At 50.3% G+C, this 21,452-nt stretch overlaps 2 protein-coding genes across 2 annotated transcripts; one reads left to right on the top strand and one right to left on the bottom strand.

The window, feature by feature from the left end:
* The first annotated feature begins 215 nt into the window (after positions 1–215).
* TOR2A (torsin family 2, member A) lies at positions 216–4,882 on the top strand. Its single transcript, XM_006834792.1, has 5 exons — positions 216–440; positions 1,003–1,268; positions 1,906–2,081; positions 4,197–4,324; positions 4,638–4,882. The coding sequence occupies exons 1-5, from the start codon at positions 290–292 to the stop codon at positions 4,880–4,882; spliced, it is 966 nt and encodes a 321-aa protein (XP_006834855.1). The 5' UTR covers positions 216–289.
* A 646-nt stretch (positions 4,883–5,528) lies between these two features.
* TTC16 (tetratricopeptide repeat domain 16) lies at positions 5,529–20,939 on the bottom strand. The gene is made up of 14 exons (XM_006834975.1): positions 20,922–20,939; positions 19,851–20,023; positions 19,459–19,549; positions 19,151–19,294; positions 17,748–17,848; positions 17,503–17,632; positions 15,107–15,321; positions 14,004–14,248; positions 13,304–13,445; positions 10,481–10,646; positions 9,832–9,974; positions 9,569–9,722; positions 7,476–7,563; positions 5,529–6,547 (listed from the first exon to the last, which is right to left on the bottom strand). Exons 1-14 carry the CDS (start codon positions 20,937–20,939, stop codon positions 5,529–5,531), a joined length of 2,829 nt encoding a protein of 942 aa, XP_006835038.1.
* Between the last annotated feature and the right edge of the window lie 513 nt (positions 20,940–21,452).

Here is a 21,452-nt window from a genome sequence, read left to right as displayed (position 1 = left end):
CTTTGTGGTCTTAATCCTTTATTTATTCTTCGGAGTTACTATGCTGGTCACCTAGTTACTGTGGCTATGGAAACGCGGTTCGCCGCCTCTGATTGGACGGTTCACGGGCACCTCTGGAGGCTGTCTTCCGGTCCTACTGCAGGACAAAGGGGCGGGCCTTTAAGAAAGCAGCGGGGACCCGGGAGTTGTAGGCGATAAGGGCGTGGTTGACGTGGGCAGTGCACTCTGGAAGTTGTAGTTTGCGGGAGAGGCGGTTGGCGGCCCCTGACCGAGCTGGGGCTTCACCTGGATGGCGGCTGCGACGCGCGGCTGCTGCTCTTGGGGCTCGTTCCTCGGGTTACTTAGTTTAGTCACGGCGGCGGCAAATGCCTGGGACCTGACTTCACTGCGTTGCAACTTCGGCGACTTCTGCGAGTGCGACTTCCGGCCCGACTTCCAGGGTGAGGAACACGGGTAGTACGAGATTGCCTTGGGGCCGGGGCAGCTGTGGACCCTGAAGGCAGAATCGAGGAGCGGGATCCCCAGACGTCCAGAATTAGGCCTGGCGTCGAGAAACCTGAGAGCCTGAGGCCTGGGGTGAGGGTTGCGGGGTCGTGTATTGGGGTCTGAGCAGAGAGAGCCCGGCCTGGGAGGAGAGAGGGCCTTTGACAGCCTAGCCCTTGTGGGGAAGGAAGTCCTAGGCCTCTACAGAGAGGACTGGCCATCTAGAGAGAGGACTGGCCTAGGCCTCTACAGAGAGGACTGGCCATTCCAGTTGGGAATGGGCGGGGGCCTGGGTCCGACCCTGTAGACAGCAGGAACCCATTTAAGGCCGACTGCAAACAGAACGACCGCCGGATGGGGGCGCTGCCAAGCCAAGCCAGACCTGAAAGTCGTTCTTTCTACAGACAGTTTGTCAAAAACGTTTCAACAGGGATCCCTATACTGGGTTCCCCTTTAAAATCCTCTTCCTTGGTGGGGTGGGGTGCCCTGGACTCTGACGTTGTCCTTCTGTGGCCCTAGGTCTGGAGTGTGATCTGGCCCAGCACCTAGCGGGCCAGCACCTAGCCAAGGCGCTGGTGGTGAAGGCGCTGAAGGCCTTTGTGCGTGACCCAGCCCCGACCAAGCCGCTGGTCCTCTCCCTGCATGGCTGGACGGGCACTGGCAAGTCGTATGTCAGCTCCCTGCTGGCGCACTACCTCTTCCGGGGAGGCCTCCGCAGCCCCCATGTGCATCATTTTTCCCCCGTCATCCACTTTCCCCATCCCAGCCACATTGAGCGCTACAAGGTAGGGTGGATGTGTCACAGGCCAGCACTCTCCCTACTGGGGGGTTACAATTCCTATAGAGTGGGTCCTGAGTCCAGAAGAGGGATGGATGCCTCTTGCTTCAGGCCACATAGCCAGTTGGAGGCTCATCCTGGGCAGGGTTTGGGATCGTGCCACTTGACCTGGCAGGGATTTCTTGCTTTGATTTCTGGAGGGCAGTAATGCTATCTACCTGGCACAGTTTTGAGGGACATGTGATTATGTAATTGCAGACACACATATTGAGCACTTAGATGTGCCAAATAGCCTGTGAATCACTTAGCCCCATTTTGACTCCATAAACCTGATTAGCTCTTACTCTTGGAGGTAGTGGTCACAATGACTTGGATACATTTCAGCTGTCCACACTGTTGGGCAGGCTCACAGAGGAAGAGACTTCTTTTATAGAAAGCACGGGAGGAGTCCTGAACTTGGAAGTGGGAGCCCTGGGTTTGAACCCAGTTCTGTTGGACCAGTTTCACCAACAATCCCATTAAGGGGTTGGTGTTTCCTGGGAGAACATATCTTCTCGTAAAAAGTCAGTTCTTGTCTTGGGAAGAGGTCTGGGGTTGGGGTAAGTGTCTCCAACTCTTCCTAAACTCCTACTTACACCCCGCAGAAGGATCTTAAGAGCTGGGTGCAGGGGAACCTGACTGCCTGTGGTCGCTCACTCTTCCTCTTCGATGAGATGGACAAGCTGCCCCCAGGCCTGATGGAGGTTCTTCGACCTTTCCTGGGTTCCTCCTGGGTCGTGTATGGAACCAACTATCGCAAAGCCATCTTCATCTTCATCAGGTGAGGCCTGGCTTGACAGGGGGCACGGTTGCAGTGGTGGGTACTTCTTAGAAGTCTCAGCTACCTGTTCCTGGCCTATGGTCCCACAGTGGAAATACTGTACCCCCTGCGTCCAGTTTGAACTCTTCACACTTACTGGTTGCATTGCCATTCAGGTGGTTGATGTCCCTTTGACACTTAAATTTTTAAGACAAATATTCTTTTATTTTTGTTAAATTGAACAAATAAGTATTATGCCTTATGCAACCAAACCTTTGCTTATAACTACAATTTAATTGTACATTAACAAAATATAGTGAAAAGACAACTTTGTGAAAGTCTAATTACAATAATAATTTATATCTAAAAAAAGGTGTGAATGGGGCTAATGCATTTTTTTGGTTGTATATTAGTTTATCATGTCAGGCCCAAGTATGACTTCACAGGTGTCCTTCTTGAACGATTATGAGTGGTTTTTAAAGAGCTGTGTACATGTGCCAGGTTGGCAAAGGGTGGACTATGGTTAATGTTGGGTGTCACCTTGTCACACAGTTATGTAATCATGTAGTCACCCTTTATTTTGTGCCCTCCCACAAGTAATATGGAGTCCTGGTGTGGCACTGTAGGGTAAGCACTGGACTGCTAACCAGGTCAGCAGTTCACATCCCCCAGCTGCTCCTTGGAAACCCTATACAGGGTTGCTGTGAGTCGGAATGGATTTCATGGCACTTCACAACAGCACTGAGTAATGTAATCGTCTCTAGGATGTGGCCTCATCAGCCCGTCAGCAGCTGGAAGGGGTGTCCCTTGGTGGTATGCTCTGAACCCAGTATATTTCTGGATGTTCTGGCAGAGCTTGCTCATTTGCTTGCTCTACATCCTGCATGTAGCGTGTTATCATCTGGCCTTTGGTTCTTGGCAGCAGCCTGTTGACCTTTGACCTCCTTAAAGCCCTCTTGGTGGTGGGCTCAATCTTTTTGATCCTCACCACTTCTTTGAGGAAGCCCTGTTGAGTCAGAGTTTTCCCACTTGGTGGTCAAGAGGGCACAGACCTGGGAAAAGCAGGGCAAGAGTTCTAGTCCCAGCTTCAAGAGTCTTCACTTTGTTTCCTCAGGCAGATCACTTCACCTTTCTCTGAGCTTCAATTTGTGCTTCTGAATAGCAAGGCCAATATTGTTGTTAAGTGCCATGGAGTTGGAGCAGCTGGTGGGTTTGAACTGCCAACCTTGTGGTTTGAAGTCCAGTGCTAATCCTGCTGTGCCACACCAGGAGTCCAGGGCCAATATTAATGTACCATAAATATGACAGCCTAGAAACCCTATGGGACGGTTCTACTCTGTCACATGGGGTCACTCTATGAGTCAAAATTGACCACTATACCTAACAACGGAATATATAACATTTCCAAAAAATTAATGAGATATGAAAAACCATAATTTGTATACATTATAAGGCAAACCAAAATGTGAACTTATACAAACACAAATTTTAAAAATATTTTTTTATTCTACTATAAATTAAGGAGCTCTGATAGTGTAATGGATTACAAATGAGCTGGGCTGCTAACCACAAGGTCAGCAGTTTGATTCTATAGTCGCGCCACAGAAGAAAGATGAGGCTTTCTGCTTCCCTAAAGATCTGTAGTCTGGGAAACCTTCTGTCTACAGGCTCGCTATGAGTAAGGACCACGCCATACCCACCTCTGCCACCAGGACACTAATACAGTGGTGTATGTATTTAGAATGCTTTCTTCTTCATCACTTGATAGCACTTAACAATATGTAGAGCCCTGGAGCACAAATGGTCAACCACAGGTTGGCAGTTCAAACCTACGCAGTGGCTCCACAGTCGAAAGACTGCGATTATTGTTGTGTGCTGTGTGAAGCTGTTTCCAATTCAGTGACCCCCTATAGAGTTTCCAAGGCTGTAAATCTTCAGGGGAGCATAAAGCCTCCCTCCTCTTTCTCCCAAGGAGTGGCTGGTGGATTTGAACTGCTTACCTTGCAGTTAGCAACCCAATGTGTAGCCCCCTCTGCCCCAGGTTCAGGTTGTGTTTAGATGGCATCAGAGTAGAGAGGGCCAGATGCTGTGCTTTATGCATTAGTCTGAGTCTCAGCCCAGGTCCCCATGTTTTAGCAACACTGGTGGTGAGCAGATAAACCAGGTGGCGCTGGAGGCATGGCACAGCCGCCGGGACCGGGAGGAGATTGGCTTGCAGGAGCTGGAGCCGGCCATCTCTCGGGCCGTGCTGGACAACCCACACCGTGAGTTCTGCTGTGGAGCCCCACTCCCAGGGGCAGCTTCAGCCAGGCCTGAAGCTTCACCCCCAGACCCATTGGGCCAGGCTCCCCGGGGGGGAGGTCTGATGCTCTGCCCACCAACCAGGTAGTTCACCACCCCAACTTTGGCACTCCTCGCTCTGTAGTCTTTGGCAATTCATGCAACCTCTCTTGAGTCTTAGCCTGGAAAAGTGGCAGAGAGGGTCAGCAACTTACCTCCATGACCTTTTAGAGATGGGGGACCTGGCCTTCTTCCCATTGGTGACATGCGGGACCTTCACCCCGCCCCTCCCTGCAGATGGCTTCTGGCGCTCAGGCATCATGGAGGAGCACCTCCTGGATGCCGTGGTACCCTTCCTCCCGCTCCAGCGGCACCACGTGCGGCACTGTGTGCTCAACGAGCTGGCCCAGCTGGGCTTGGAGCCCCGGGATGAGGTCGTGCAGGCTGTGCTGGAGAGCACTACCTTCTTCCCTGAGGAGGAACAGCTCTTCTCCTCCAATGGCTGCAAGACCGTGGCCTCCCGAATCGCCTTCTTCCTCTAACTGACTGCATCAGGGTGCCATCCTTGCTTTTGCCCACATGGAGACACCCCATGTGGGAACACCCTGGGACCTCGGGCAGAAGGACCCTTGTCCCAAGCCTCCTGGAGAGTAGGACCCAGAGCACAGACAGTGAAGATGAAGAAGTGTGTTGGCTAGGCCACGGCTCAGGGCAGGCCCTGCTCTCAACTGGTTTGAGGGTATCTTGGTTTCTACTGGCTTCCCCTGGCAAACCTCTGGTCACCCCAGGACCTCATTGAGCTTGGACCACCCCGACTAGCCTGAGCCTTCATAAAATGTGAATTCTAACTCAGGGATGGTGGCTGTGGCTACCCCTCCCTCCCAGATTTATTTACCCTTAGTTCATGTATTAGCTTCATACCTGCCCGGAACTCCATAATATTGGACTCGGAAATCCCAGCCAATATTATGGAGTCAGGCTGGGATTTCCGAGTCCTCATGGGTCAAGGACTCAAGCTGCCACTTGGGCCTGGTTTTTAAAGTTTTTAATTTTATAAAAGAAGAGAACAAGGAAAATAAACAGTCTTGGAACCAGAGTAATGAATGTTGGCTGAAGTTTCTACCAGCTTTGCTGAGTGGGTAGGGAACCTCTCTTCCCAGCAGGCAATGTGAGGGCTCAGTGGCCCCTTCAGGGAGCAGTATTCCTAGTGGGGCTGGAGCTCCAGTCAACCTTGGTGTTGCTGGGACTGGGGCTCAGGCCCTGAGTGGGACTTTGGCTTGGTTCTGGGCTCCAGTTCTGGGCAGACTCAGCCTTTTGGAGACTTTGGCTTGAGCCCTGCATGGCCTCAGTCTTACTGAGGCTCTGGCTTGGGCCATGGGCAGCCTTCATCTTGCTGGGTCTTAGGCTTGGTTCTTGGCTCCAGCCTTGGAGACTTTCAGCCTTGTTAAGTCTGTGGTTCCAATGCTGAGCATCTTTGGCCTTACTGGGTCTCTGGGTCTGGCCCTGAACCACCTCATCCTTGCTGGAACATGGGCTTAGTTCCCAATTCTGGTACTGGATGGTACTGTTCTGGTTGGGCCTCTGCCGTCTGCCCTGAGTAATATCTGTTTTACAGGGACCCTGACTTAGGTCACAGAAATCCTTAGTCTTGCTACAACTTCGACTCAATCCCCAGGTCTGGCCATGGGTGGGAAATTTGCTGGGTCCCCACCTCCGGCCATGGGCAGCCCTGACCTTCCTGAGCCTCCGCCTTGGGCCCTGAGTGTCCTTGGTCTGGGTATCCTCAGTCTTGCCAGCCTGCCACCCTGGGCCTTGAGAGTCCTCAGTCTTGCTGGTCCTCTGCCCTGAACTATGGGTGTCCTTGGTCTTGCTGGACCTCCGCCCTGAACCATGGGCGTCCTCGGCCTTGCTGGACCTCCGCCCTGAGCTCTGGGGGTTCTTGGTCTTGCTGACCCTCCACCCTGAGCCCTGGGTATCTTCTGTCTTGCTGGGCCTCTGCCTTGAGCCTTGGGAGTCTTGGGTCTTCCCAAGGCTCCAGCCTTTGCTGTGGCTCTCAGTCAGACGTGTTTTCTTTCCATTGGCCCCAGAGTCTGAGGAGTGAATCTTCAGCATTGAGGAGCTGGAGAATGTCAGGGGAGTGGTGGAAGTGCTCCTGTACTCCTGGCAGGTAGTGGACATTCCTGTCTCCGAGATGGATGTGCCTCTGACTGGGGAGATGTGTCAACAGCACACGTCAGGCCTCTTCCACCAGAGGCCAAGGCCTGTCCTGCTGCTCCTGGACAGCTCCAGGAAAAAGAGGCTTCCAGGCATCGTCCTTGCCTCCTGAGGCTTTGCAGGACACAACCCCTCCCTCCCTAGACAACCTGGGCCTGCAGGTGGGCTTGGGCTATAAGATAGAGGAGCTAACCAAAGGGCCCAGACCCCACCTGCCCAGTCTGTGCTCCAGTCATTGGCTCTGACTCCCTGCCTATAGCAGTTCCCCTTGCCCCACACCCTGTGCCTCCTTTAGCTCCTGGGAGCCCTCCTTGGCCCCCATAAAAGAGGGTCATGTACTCTCAGCTCTTTGGTTTGCCCTCTCACTGTCCTCATATGGGCTGTAATGTGGTGGTCCTTCTACCCGAGTGCTTCCCTCCAACGTAAAGCCTATGCTATCCAGCCTGGAAACCACGGCTGGCCCAGCCTGGCTGCTGGCACTCACGACATTTATGGACTTGCCCTGAATTGAAGGAAGGAGGCCTTGGTACTGCCATTCTGGCCTCCACCATCAAGCGCTCACAGCAGCTCTTGGCTATTTAGAGCAACAGTCCCAAGTTTTATGTTTGTCCATTCTAGGCTGGTCCCTGGCAGAATTAAGGGCAAACCCTCCTTGAATATTCACAGGGTTTATGGGCTTATTTCAGGGAGTCAGGGTGGAGCCAGCAGTCTCAGAGCTTTTGTAGGGGGCTTGGCATCCCAGGCTCTGTGCTGGACACCACCTCACTGAGTCTCTACAGAGCTGAGATTATTACTCATGTGCCCAAGGTCACACAGTATATAGGCAACAGAGGCCAAATTCACACCCAAGTCAGAGCCTCTGACCCCTGACCTTTTCCCACTCTGCTGCTTTGTACTCTGGGAGGAACATGGAGTACTTACAACCCAAAATGGAATCCGAGGAGGTCTGGTCAAAGTAGCCGCTGGACAAGGATGACCCCTTTTCAGGGGGCTGTTTGGGTTCCTCCTCCTGTGGCCAGAAATAGGCTGGGGAGTCATAGCATTGGGGGGTCTCTGGGCTAGCAGCTGCAGCTCTGGAGGGCCCAAAGCCCTGGGACCTTTTAGTAGTAAGTCCTCGAGCTTAGAGTTCCTCAAGGGTTGGATGGGGACATGGAAAGGCTAAGACCACATAGGAAAGGAAATGGCCAGGCTAAACAGGCATGGCTCAGGGGGCTGATTTGGCCTCAGTTTCCCTATTTGCAAAATGAAAATTAGAGTCCCAACCGATTCACCAAGTGTAGGCACATTAACATAACCTGTAAAGTGCTAAGTCTTAGTGAACAGTAAAGAGGCTACCTGGTTACGTGCCTGTCCCCCATTTTATCCAACACACCTGGGTGGGAACTAGCACTATTCCCATTTCACAGATTAGGAAACCAAGGCTCTGAGCACTTATGCAGCTCATACAAAGCTGAGCTAAAAAGCAGAAAACCTGAACTTTGCATCTAGGCACTCCAGGCTTCACAGTCATACTCCTGGCTGCTCGCCTCACACCTGGGGCACTAAAAGAGATGCACAGGAGCTGGAGGGGTGGGTGGGGATCGGTGCTGAGTACTAACATGTGACTAGCCTTCCACTCCATGTTGGGTCCTATCTTCTGGGTCTATTTGCTTCCCCTGAGCATTTCCCAGAGTGAGCGGCCCAGAATGATCTGTGTGTCTATTATAATATAAGCTAGAATAAGGTAGCATATTCCATTCACTTCAAGTATGTAACGTGTTCTTTAGCATACATATACTTGGTATCGTTAGCAGAAATATGGATAAATAAATTGTCACACTTAAGGACTAAGGTTCTCCTGACCCAAGCCATGGTATTTTATATAGGCTCATATGCATGTGAAAGTTGGACAATGAATAAGGAAGACTGTAGAAGAATTGATGCATTTGAGTTATGGTACTGAAGAAGAATATTTAAAGTACCATGGACTGCCAGAAGAACAAACAGATTTGTGTTGGAAAAAGTACAGCCAGAATACTCCTTAGAAGCCAAGATGGCCAGACTTCATCTCTCATACTTTGGACATATTATCAGGAGAGACTAGTCACTGGGGAAGGGGAAGGGCATCAGGCTTGGAAAAGTGGAGAGTTGGTGAAAAAAAGGAAGACCCCCAAAGAGATGGATTGACACAGTGGCAGCAGCAATGGATTCAAATGCAGCAATGATTGTGAAGTTGGCACAGGACCAGGCAGTGTTTCGTTCTATTGTGCATAGGGTCACTCCGAGTCAGAATCATTTGGTCTGGCCCTGCCAAGGCAACTGCAGCTCTAGCTATCACATGATATATAGCAGGCTAATTTTTCAGTTGATAATTTTGTATGGCCCGCAAATGATGTTATAAATATTCAAATGGCCCTTGGCAGAAAAAAGGTTCCCCTACAGTGATAAGAATGAGCAGTCTGCTGCTATAGGTAACAACTTGGATACAACTCACAAACATCATGTTTGTGGACTGAGCAAGAAACCAGAGGGCACACGATTTTGTTCATTTTATGTGAAGAACAACTTGTGTAGAGTTAGTAATTAGCTTTGTGTGGTGGGACAGGGCAGAGAAGTTTGTGGGGGTCTGGGAATGTGCTCTTTCTTGATCTGGATGGAGGTACCATGCCATATAGTTTGTGAAAGTTCATCAGGCTATGCACTTTTCTGGCTTATGTTATATTCAACACAAAGGTTTTAGAAATAAATTTAAGAAGAAAATTCTGGCACAAGTGGCCAGTGCAGAGCAGAACGTGTAGAGGTGAGCATGACTGCAGTGTGGGAAGGCCTTTCTCTGCAAGGGACCCACCATTTCATGCACACACTCCCTCCGCACCAGAGATACCCTGTGTGATGTTTCCATCCCCAGCCCAAGTCACACGTCTGACAAAGGCTCTGCAGAGCTGGGCCTGGAAGCCAGCCTTTTCTTGATTACATCCCTCAGCCCTGGGCTGCAGTGCACTCGGCCCTGGACCTTGAACATATGGCCCACTCACCTTTCCCTTCTCTGGGACCTCAGTTTCTTCCCCTGGGCCTTCCTGCAGAGCCTGGCTGGTAGCCTTTAGCTCTTCAGAGGAAGGCTGCTCCAGCTTCCAAGTATGCTGCAGGGCACGGGCCCTCTGGCGCTCTAATTCCCGCTCCTTGAGCAACCTGCCAAGTCATGGCCCAGAGTGCTGGGTCAGTCTCCCTGACCCATCTCATCAGTGGCCCAAGGAAGCATCTAGGAGCCTTAGTTGTGGCCACTGCCCAAGGAGCTTACCCCATAATGTCTTTTGGGATGCTGAATTGTAGACTTTTCTCCACCGCCTGTTTCAGCTGGAACTTGGCCAGGCAGGCCACCTGGCTGCTAAGCACATCATTTACCGACATGCCCGGGAAGAGGCTGGTCATCAGTGGGAGCAGCTGCCAGGAAAGGGGTAACCCAGAGCCAGGTATAGGCAGGGGGCAACTGGTGTAGTGCTGTCCACTCTCACAGATTCCTATTGACCCTTCTTAAGGCTAAAGAGGGAAGAAGCATTTTGCAAATTGTTTATCAAGGGCTGGGTCCTCTTGCCCCAGAACTAGCAGGAGACCATGGGAAAATTCAGGGAGGAAGCCTTGAAGGTCCAACCTCAGGTTCTGGAGCCAGACAGATGAGGGTTTGACCTGGGCCAATGGAACTGATTTTTTTTCTGAGCCTTATTTTCCTCATCACAGGTAATAATAATAGTATTACCTGACTTTTGGATGGTGAGGAGGGTTAAACAGAGCAATAGGAGTTAAAGTAGTTAGAATAGAACAGGATCTGGGATACAGTAAATGTTCAAGCAACAGTAGTTCTTATAATAATCAGATCAGATTTCTTTTAGAGACAGGAGTCTCTTTAAGTGGACAGGGCTATTGACATTCCTGGCCCTGCAGGAACCCACCTGCCGTTGTTCAGGTTCGAGAAGCAGGACAGTGGCAACGTCCTGGCGGGCCCCAAAAAAGTTCTGCAGCAGCTGTCGGCTCTTGGCCCGCTGTAGGTAGTACCGGGCCTTCTGGGGGCTGTGCTGGATGGCCATGGTGAAGTGGTCTTCTGCCTTGTGGAACTGCCTGCAGAACACAGTGAGCCCCAGGCTGTCATAAATTGGCCCACCTGGAGAGCAATGGCACCCTCCTGGGAGCTGGGGGAAAACCAGGCTGGCCCCTGCAACCCTCTTCTCCATCATAAAAATACCTAAGTTGTGGTTTTATTCTAGCATTTAAGTGTAGACTCCATCAAGTATTTTTATGATCTTGGAGTTGGGAAGGCCTTTTTGAAAAATGTTATAAACTCAGTGACTAAAATTGAAACAAAATAATTTGACTTTAGTCAAATTCCAAGTGATTAACTAGCAATAGGCTAATTTTCCTAGCCTACAAAGACCTCTTACAATGATTTTTTTTTTTAATGGGCAACTCAGTAGCAAAGTGAGCAAAAGATTGGGCTGGCCAGAAACCAAAAGGAAACTTGCTGTCAAGTCGATTTCGACTCAAAGCAACCTTATAGGTCAGGGCAGAACCACCCTATAGGGTTTCCAAGGCTGTAATCTATACAAAGGAGTCCTGGTGTCCTGCTGCAAGATAATGCAGGGTGGCGATTCAAGCTCACCAGCCACTCCTCGGAAAGCCTATACAGGGTTGTTATGAGTCGAAACCGACTTGGTGGCACTTAATAACAGTAACAATCGTTACTGAAGCAAGTTGCCACATCTTTCTCTTGTAGAACAGCTGGTGGGTTCAAACCACTGACCCTCTGGTTAATAGCAGACGTTTCAACTACTGCATCACCAGGGTTACTGGAGCGGGCCATGTTCTTGTTTTGTTGTTAAGTGCTGTCGAATCTGTTCAGACTCAGCACCCCTGTATCAGATTTCCAAGGAGCAACTGGTGAATTTGAACCGCCACCCTTGCTGTTCAAACCAACATTGCAGTTAAAAATAAAAAATGCTGAGACCATGCTAACAATTTAAACATGCAAATTAAATCCACTAAAAAGAGTCTTTTTATTTATTTATTTTTGCCTGCTAGGTTAGCAGGAGGAGCTATGGTAGTGTGGTGGATTACCAACTGAGTTGCTAACTGCAGGGTCAGCAGCTGGAATCTATCAGTCACTCTGCAGGAGAAAGATTAGGCTTTCTGCTCCCATAAAGATTCATAGCATCGGAAACGCTATACAGGCTTACTATGAGTCAGAACTGACTCGGTGGCACACAACCACAGCCATTAGGTTGGCAGAGCTGAAAAATATTCATAACACTCCATGTTGGGGAGGTAGTATGTTCTGTTGGTGTCACACTGGCCCTTGTGTGGGGCCAAGGTGACAAATTCACATATAAACTCTAAGTTTCTGTTTCCTTACTGAGAGAAGGCAGGGGTGGAACTGAGACTCTGTCACAGCTGCCAACCTTGGACCCTATCTACAAGGGACCTCCTCCAAGTTCCAGCTGTGGTTAAGTCCTCCTTCTCTCTAATTAAAGGTAAAAGCTTGAAGTCTAAAGATCTGATCTTTAACCACTGAACTAACATTGTAATTGTTCATTCTGATTCTCTGACTCTACATGAATGTGGTAATAAGGTCTTACTTGTATACCTTGCAATAAACTAAGTAAGTTTATGCATGGCAAACCTGAGTGTATCTCTACTCATTTTCTAATATCCTACATAACATTTGGGGAAATTCAGGTTTTCTTCTCTAGGGGAAAATTTATATGAGTTCACTGTTTTTGGAGAACAATTTGATACTCTATTAAAATGTTAATGCTCATTAACCCAACATTACTAGTATAAAAGAATCCTGGTGTTGCGCTGTGGGTTAATGCGCCAGACTGCAAAGCCGTTTGAACTGCAAGGCTGGCAGTTCAAGCTCACCAGCTGCTCCTTGGAAACCCTATACAGGGTCGCTATAAGTTGGGATCGACTCATTGGCACTTAACAACTAGTATGAATGCATGAGAATCCATGTCCTGGATGACCATTACAGCATTATTTATAATTAAAAACAAAGTGGAAACAGCTTAAATAACCATTAATAGATGATTGTCTATAAAGAAATCATTCAAACACAGAATGCAAAAAATAAAATGTAGCCCTATGTGCAATGCTCTGGAAAGTTAAGTAAAGTAGAATTGAGCATGATCCCACTTTTGTAAAATGATAGTAATTGTGCCTGTTGCTATGTTCTTGATGGACCCAAGACTTAAAATGCTAGAATGAAATCACAACTTAAGTATTTTTTTAATGTTCTTGGAGTTGGAAACTCAGCAACTTGTTAATATATGCATAAGGAAAACACTGGAAGAATCTTTATGAAACTTATGTCGAGATGGGGGTCTGAGGTAGCTATAAGAAACTTCCAGGTTTCAAATCTTATATTGTTGAACATTTACATTTTTTATAAAAAACACTCATTGCTATAATCATCAGGAAAAACATGAAAGATTTTTACTAAACTTGGATAATAAAATCGATATTTACTACACACAATTGGGAAGGCAGGGAGGCATCTTGACCCAAGGACACCAGCTGAGGTCCTCTTGCTGGGTCAGCCCCATCTCCTCTCGGCTCCGCCCACTTCAGAGAGGGAAGGGGAGGCCCTGTGCCACTGGCACCGCCCCTCCTTTCAATCCCCGCCCACTTCAGGGAGGGAAGGGGAGGCCCTGTGGCACTGACACCGCCCCTCCCTTCAATCCCCGCCCACTTCAGGGAGGGAAGGGGAGGCCCTGCCACACCTGCGCTTCTGCTCGCAGCAGCCCATCTTTTCGTGCAGCATGCCCATACGCAGGTTGGCGCCCTGGTCGTGTGGGCTCAGCGCCAGCGCCTGCTGATAATCCGCCTCAGCAAAGGCCAGATTGCCCAGCTGGAAGAAGCAATCTGGGGCCCAAGGACAGAGACTGAGTGGACCCCCAATTCCCAGTGCTCAGGAAGCCCAGCTCACTCCCAGGGAGGGTGGTGCAGGATCTGAGACTGGTGGCTGATAACACCCACGGGCAGCCGCAGATCCTCCAGTTTTCAGTACATCTGGGCACCTTTTTCCACCTGTCCACTTCTGAGCATTTTGCACAAACTGTGGCCAGTCTATGTAATGTCCAAAGGAGATGCTAAGTCTATACATGTTTTCTCTTTCCTTTCTCTCTTCCTTCTTCCCTCTCTCCTTCCCAACCTCCTTCCTTTCTTCCTGTCATCCTTCCAACTTCTGACAACACATCTGGGAACCCAAGCCCAACTCCAAGCACCTCAGCATTAAAGCAGTTATCACCCCAGGGGAAGGAGGGTATCGCCAAGAGGCCCAGCCTTAGCCAACACTTGGAGGATGGAACGGGCTAGATTTTGTGAGTTCATGAAAGGGAGCAGTGGAAGGTGAGGCCAGAGGGAGAGTTAGATCCAAGAGCCAAGCCTGGGCCTTACTGAAGGGAGCCAGCCCCCACTCACCACCGCGGTTGATGTAGAGGCCCTTCTCCCCCTGTTCATCCTTCAGGGCTTTGTTGAGCAGCAGGAGGCTCTCCTGGTAGGCACCGTGTATGTAGCAGTGCACCGCAAAGTCATTGTAGGCCAGCAGTAGCTGGCGCTGCACCTGCCGTACCAAGTCCTCCTGGTCCTCAGGCACCATGTCCAGTGCCTTCAGGAAGTCCTCCACAGCACCATCAAACTCCCGGAGCCGGCGATACACGGTGCCCCTGAGGGCATGGTGAGTGAGGGATGGGATGGCTTAGGGGGGTGTGGGTAGTCACTTCCTGCTTGGGCTCAGTCTCTCCTTCTGATCCATAGTGAGGGTGCCTGCCTTGTGTATTAGCCTTGGCCTGTGGGACTGGCCCTGGCTTGGTGCTCAGAGAATCCACTATCACTTGTACTTTTACATCTCTCAAGATAACCTTCCTATTTCTTTCTGGAAGCCATGTGTGTCCCCACCTCTAAGCTAAGACCTTTAGATACATGGGCAGACATTTTACCCTCACTGTTTAGATGAAGCAGAACGATGGACATGTCAGAAACCCTTAGGGAGCAGTTCTTCTCTGTCCTATAGGGTGGCTATGAATCAGAACTGACTTCATTGCAGTGCGTTAGGTTTACATGAGAAATCCCAGTCTCCAAGAGGTTAAAGTGCTCCAAATTGCACAGTGAGACCCTGGAAAGTCTGGGACTTTAAGCCCAAGCCGTCCACTAAATTGGACTGATCCTTCCAGGGGCTCCACAGGCCTGGAGTATAGATTCCTGCTGCCTGCCCCTCCTCCATAATAGTAGGAGAGAACACCTCCCAAGACGTCTCAACTCCTGCGGTAAGTTATTGCTGTTGTTAAGTGCCACCAAGTTGGTTCATACCCATAACGACCCTGTATAAGGTTCTGAGGAGCGGCTGGTGAGCTTGAACTGCCTGGTCAAGTCAGTTTAAAACTACTTTGCAGTTCAGCACAGGATTATATGAGGTCATCTGGGGAACTGAAACCCCAGGGAAGGTCAGAAATTCTCCTGAGACCACACAGCAAGTCTGTGGCAGGTAGGGCCTGGAACAAATACCAGTCCCCCAAACCCAGTACCGGAAGAGGAAGAAGCTGGGGTCCAGAGGGTTGTTCTCAATGGCACAGTTGATGCGCTGCAGCGCAAGCTGCATGTTGCCCTGTACAGCAAGGATTCCTGCATCTTGGTGCGCCTGGTGGGCCTGGTTCACCATCATCCTCAGCAGTGCCTTGGCCTGTGGGTGCTTGGGCTCCAGCAGCAGGGTGTTGTGCAGGTCCTGGTAGCAGAGACTGGGCTGTAGGGGTGGTATTAGGTGTCGGGCTAAAGAATGTAGGAGGAATGGCTTGGATCCAGGCCTACAGGTGCTTCTTTCCAAGCAGGCTGGCACCATCCCACCCCTCCTCAGTGCTACTACAACACTGTTCCATATTTTCTGCCTCTTGAAGGAGGCAGGAGAGCATCTGGGGAAATCCCACCCCATCAGCTAGTTCTTTTCCAGATGTGAAGTCTGGTGAGCCAGGGTCATTTCTGCCACAGGATGGGATAGCAAATGTCACCTCCTCAGATGTCTCATTGAGGTGGGAGAGGTGTGTAGCCTCCTGACTGGATGGCTGTATCCTCACGATCCCCCACAGAGGGGATCTGGCCCTCATCCCTGAACTTGAAGCACAAGACAAGTCTGACCAGCAACAGACCGAGAAAACATCCCCCAGCAAACACCTTCCCCTGGTGTGCAGGTCAGTCAGTCCGTCATAATCCGTTTTTGGGATCACCCTGTGTCCTGCAAAGTAACTGGATGGAGTACTGACACCAGGTATGATAGAAATCAGGAGTGAGGAGAGGTTGAAAGCTGGGCTTTGGAATCGGCAGACTTGGGTTCAAGGCCAGCACTACTGTGAACTGACTGTGTACTTGGGCCTGTTTCCTTATCTGTAACGAGAACCATGGGTCATACCTACCTCAAGGGGCTACTTTGAGCCCTCAATATGAACACAGGTAGGTGCTTAGGACAATGGGCAGCTAGAGTCACGAGCAAAACCAGGTTGCTGTTGAGTCGATTACAACTCATAGCAACTCTATACGACAGAGTAGAATGGCCTCCTAGGGTTTCTGAGGCTTGAAATCTTTATAGAAAGACTGCCACATCTTTCTCCCACGGAGCAGCTGGTGGGTTTCAACTATTGACCTTTCAGTTAGCAGTTGAGCACTTAACCACTGTGCCACCAGAGTTCCTTGAAGTCACAACAGTCAATATAATTATTGATATTACTAGTCTCATGCCTTTGAAGGAGACTCTGTGTAAGTCACTCCAGAAGCCCAGCATCTGGAGGTGGTACCTGGGTGGATCTTGCTCCTGGGGCCACTCCTATGGGGCAGTGGACCCTCCTCCTGGGATTCAGGATCACAACTCCAGCTGCCCACAAGATGCCCCACCTAGTAAAGTAGTCCACATCTGTTTTTCCCCTCCTGAGTCTCCCAACTATCTAGCTCACAGGCCAAGCCAGGAAGTTGGGTGTTATTCTCAAGTAGTGCTCTTGATGGCTCTCTCTCACTAATGTCCACACCCATTGACTTCTAAAGTACTGTGGACCTTGACTCATTGTTGTTACCTGCATGGACCTCCTCCAGACTGCCCTGCCTGACCCTTCCTGTCTCACTGGACTTCTTGGCTTCCCAGCCTCCTCCCAGACTCCCAGCCTCCTACCTTACCCACCCTGTCTAATTCTCTAGTCTTGGTGTGGTGCTGTGGGTTAATGCGCTGGTCTGCAAAGATGGTTCAAGCTCACCAGCCACTCCTCAGAAACCCTATACAGGGTCTCTATGGGTCGGAATCAACTTGACGGCACTTAACAACAACAACACTGCAGTTGTAAGGTCTTTCTAAAGCCCTCCACTCTAAGGAACACCCTTTCAAGGCGCCTGGGAAGAATTCAGGGGTGCTCAGGTTCATTAGACTTGGCCTTTCCAACCACTAAGCAGACAGCCACTCCTCATTCCTAGCCTGTGCTACCCCCTCTCTCCTCCCCTGGCCCCCAAACCCTTGCCTGCACTGTCTATCCCCATGCCTAGCCCAAGTCTGGCCAGTAGGAAGCATTTGTAAAAACGTTTACTGAGGCATGGAAGGGAGGGCAGGAAAAGGGGGGGAAGAGGGAGGAGGGGGAAGGCGGTGATACAATTGTGGTTCAATCTTTCTTGGTGTAATTATCTGCTCAGGGACACCTCACTGGGCTGTGGTTTTCACAGAGCCCAGCATAGGCCTGACATAGAACCTAAACCATCTGACTGGACACCAAATGGTCAGTCCTGGTTGGGGCCTCCGCCTGGGGCAGGCAGTGCCCCATCACACTGTGGGGATATGACCTCTGGACTGGTGAATGTCCTCATAGCCTCCTGTAATCTCAAGGAGTGCTAGAGGCTTCCAAGCTAGGGTGAGGGTCCCAAGGGTCCCACGCCAGCCCCACACCCTATGCACTACCTTGTGAAAGAAGTTGTAGAGTCTGGCCCGGAGAATGTAGACATCAGCATTGGTCGTAACTTGCTTCAGCTCCTTAGTGACAAGCGTGAGGCAGTCCTGATGCCGTTTGAGGGCCAGGAGACAGGCCATGCTGAGGGTGGAGGATAGAGTGTGCTCACTGTCTGCCTGAGGGTGGGGGGACGAGGGCAGACAGGAAGGGTTTGCTGGGAGAATGAGGGTCAGTAGGGGCATGGCTGGGCACTCACCATCGGTAACGGAAGCAGGGTTTCTGGGGCTGGAGCTCAGAGGCTTGGGAGAAGACATGCAGGGCATCTTCATAGGAACATTGCTCAAACAGACACTGGCCCTGGGAACATGGGTGGCAGTCATTTCAGCCCGGCTACAACCACCAGTTGAAGGACAACATTGTGGAGAAAGGGGATAGAGATGAGGAGACAGAAACAGCCTTTCAAACTTGGGAAGAGACTGGGAGGGACAGAAACAGATGGAGAGAAACAGAGCTGGGGAGAGAATGCAAGAGACAGTGAGTAATCATTCACAGATGATGACAGACACAGAGATACACTGAGGGGGAAATGGGAGATGAGACGTGAGCAGTAGACCCAGAATAAGCTCCATCCAGCTTAGACTGATGCTCTTGGGTACCAAAACCAGTGCTAAGAACCTTGGGCTTCCTCTTTCCCTGGTACAAGCTATTATCCCTATTTAGGACGAAGGATCTGAGGCTCAGAGACATGAAGTGACTTCTTCAAGGTCACACAGGAAGTAGGAGTGCAGGGCTCAGGATCCCTAATGGACAAGATTAAGTGTGGTGAGGCCCCATAGACTTTTTTTTTTTTTTTTTAAATGGAATTGGATAGCTGACATTTAAAAAAGACATCCAAGTTTCCAAGTTGGCAAAATGTGTATGGGGCAATCAAGATGTTGTTGGTGTCTATGGTTTAATATTCTTTTTACTTTGACTTATTAACCTTTTTAGTGCCTAGGGTGTGTAGATATCTGTGCTGTCCAATACAATAGGCACCATCTTCATATGGCTATATGACTTCACAACTAATTTAATTAAAATTAAATATCATTCTAAATGAAGTTCCTCAACCACACTCACCATTTGAAGAGTTCAATAGTTCTATATGGCTAGTGGTTTACCATAAGGAGCCCTGGTGGAACAAAGGTAAAGCACTCAGTTGCTAACTAAAAGGTCAGAGGTTCAAATCCAACAGCTGCTCCTTGTACAAAAGACCTATCTGCTGCCATAAAGATTACAGTCTTGGAAATCCTCTGGGAGCAGTTCTGCTCTGTCCTGAAAGGGCACTATGAGTCAGCCCCGACTCAATGGCACAACAGCAGTGGTTACCCAACTTGATGGCACTTAATAACAACAACAATTCTATGGGACAGTGCAGAGCTCACTTCCATCCTTGCAGAAAGTTCTGTAGGACACCATTGCCAGACTTCATCTAGCCCTGCCAGAAACCAACTCGGTAGGTGGGAGAGGTGGAGAGATGGCTTCACTGCTGGAACACATACAGGGCTAAGGAGATCCCCAGGGAGATCCCCTCCACACACACACGGATACACTGATGGAGAGCCATGAGGTCCAGGTGTGGGGTGGAGGCCTTGAAGGGCCTGGGACAACACCAGGCACCTGTAGATAAAGCACCAAGGTGAGCCGCTCCTGGTACTTGGTGTTCTCTGGCTTGAAGGTATAAGCCCTTCGCAAGTTCTGGGCAGCAGAGGAGAAGTCGCAGAGCTGGATGTAGGCCTCAGCCCGCAAGGCGTAGAAGTCTACCTAAGGGTAAGGGGACACAGGTTGCTACCCCTCCCCAAGACCTGCCCCTCAGAGTAGGCTGAAGAATCCATCTCTCTGAGCTTTGACACCCAGTTACTGTCTGGGACTTGGCACTGGCAGGAGGAAGTGTGCCTGCCAGTCCCTGCCCATTAGTCCCTCCTTACCAAAGTGGAATCCAGGTGGAGGGCGCGGGAGAAGAATAGCACAGCCATCTCCCAGTCCTCTTGTTCTAAGCATGACTGGCCTTGGAAATAGCTGCCAGGGAAGGGGAATACAGGCAGAGGGGCTGACCTTGACTTTGGATGAGTTAGGGAATATGGATGGGGAGGGGAGATTTAGGTGGAGAGGAAGGAGAGATAGGTAGAGATCCAAGGAGAGCAGGCTGGCATTCTTGGAGTTCACCCAAGCCTTTTATTGGCTGAGGTGGAAGAACCCCATTACAGCTGATTTCACTGAGACCTAGGGAGGGAGTATAATTGGCCCAGTGTTGCAAAGCAAGTGAATGGTTGTGCAGGCCAACAACCTGGATTCTGGGGCAAGGTAGTCAGTCACTCACTACTCCCTGACTCTGAGAGGCACTGTTAACCCCTTAGACTCTGGTCTGGATTCATCGAAACTCTGGAATGTCTGGCTGCTCCCAAAGATGTACTTCACGGTATCCCTTGGGATTGGAATCACCCGTGGTCTTATGATATGTTCTGAAGGTTCCGCATCAAGCTTCAGAGCATCCTAAAATCAAGGGGCAGGGAGGCTTGAGTAGCCTTTAGAGACAACCAGTCCCCATCCTTCATACATTCTCCCCAGGTAGTTTATGAGAGACTGGGGTCTAGAACTGACACCAGGCAGGAGATGCCATCTAGGATTTGGTGGCACCATTCCTCTTAGGAATCTCTCTCTTCTCAACCTATCTCTCTCTTCTCAACCCAAGCCTCTTCTGTCCTGCCTATTTCCCTTCCCTACAGCAGTGTGGCGCTGTGGGTTAATGCACCAGACTGCAAAGCCATTTGAACTGCAAGGTCGGTTCAAGCTCATCAGCTGCTCCTCGGAAACCCTATACAGGGTTGCTATGAGTCGGAACCGACTGCATAGCACTTAACAACAACAACATCAAACAGCCAGCTCAGGGCCCTCCTACTCAACACTGACTCTCTCTTCTCCTCCTGGACTTCTGCAGTGCCCACCTCCAACTTGGATACTGCAGTTCAGGCCGGCCCCCAAGCTACAGGCTTGGGGTCCTGCAGCCCCTCAGATATCCCTTACTTCTATCAGACTCATACTAACCACCTTATCCGACTTCTGCCTCAGACTTTCCGACCTTAGTGAAGAACGTCCCCTGCCAGCCGTGGGAACCAGAGACATATATGTCCCCTTAGTCCTGGAGTCCTGTTTGTTCCACTTCCTAAAATCTCTTAGATCCCCTCCTGTTCACTTGTATAATTCCGTCATCTGGGCAATGCCTGCTCCAGCCACCTCTCCTCTCCTGCCCCAACTGTACAGCAGCAAGCGACTTCCTGAATTGCACTGACGCTACTGCCTCTCTAATATTTAAAACCTTCCCTGCGAACTCAGTCTTGGCCTCTTCTGCCCTGACCCCTCTTCCCTTGCTTAGTTTTCTCCTAGTCCATACCTCGCTGGAGTTAGTCATGATATTCCTTCCAGGAGAATCTCGGGGGCTGTACCAGCTTCCTCCCGGCCCCCTGCTCCTCAAGTTGCCCCCACCACAAACGTTGCTAGGCGCCATCTCCAGGACGTCCACAAGCTCCGCCTCTCTAGCCACGCCCCCGGGGATGCAAGAGTTGTTTGAGCAGTTGTTGTTGTTTTTTCACTTGGCTCTCAAAAAAAATTTTGACTCACATTACTCTTACCTGCTACATAGAAATTGTTGTTGTTGTTGTTAAGTGCCATCGAGTCGGTTCCGACCCATAGCGACCCTGTATAGGGTTTCCGAGGGTGTAAATCTTTACGGGAGTAGAAAGCCTCATCTTTCTCCCGCGGAGCAGCTGGTAGTTTCGAACCGCTGACCTTAAGGTTTGCAGCCCGATTCGTAACCACTACGCTACCAGAGCTCCTTCCACAAGCTCCGCCTCTCTAGCCACGCCCCCGGGGATGCAAGAGTTGTTTGAGCAGTTAGGTTAGCTTTATAGATAGGGAGGCTGAG

This window comes from Chrysochloris asiatica, unplaced genomic scaffold (genome assembly GCF_000296735.1).
Source record: "Chrysochloris asiatica unplaced genomic scaffold, ChrAsi1.0 scaffold00014, whole genome shotgun sequence".
NCBI classification, from domain to species: domain Eukaryota; kingdom Metazoa; phylum Chordata; class Mammalia; order Afrosoricida; family Chrysochloridae; genus Chrysochloris; species Chrysochloris asiatica.
This window is presented reverse-complemented; position numbering and strand designations above follow the sequence as displayed.

Bases quoted from the DNA above. Each gene is read 5' to 3' on its own strand.
- TOR2A (XM_006834792.1), top strand. From the start codon at position 290: ATGGCGGCTGCGACGCGCGGCTGCTGCTCTTGGGGCTCGTTCCTCGGG. The intron at 441-1,002 runs GTGAGGAACACG...CTGTGGCCCTAG, and splicing joins CTTCCGGCCCGACTTCCAGG to GTCTGGAGTGTGATCTGGCC. The intron at 2,082-4,196 runs GTGAGGCCTGGC...CCCATGTTTTAG, and splicing joins GCCATCTTCATCTTCATCAG to CAACACTGGTGGTGAGCAGA.
- TTC16 (XM_006834975.1), bottom strand. The intron at 17,633-17,747 runs GTGAGTGCCCAG...CTCCACCCTCAG, and splicing joins CCCTGCTTCCGTTACCGATG to CATGGCCTGTCTCCTGGCCC. The intron at 15,322-17,502 runs GTAGTGCATAGG...CCACCCCTACAG, and splicing joins TCTACAACTTCTTTCACAAG to CCCAGTCTCTGCTACCAGGA.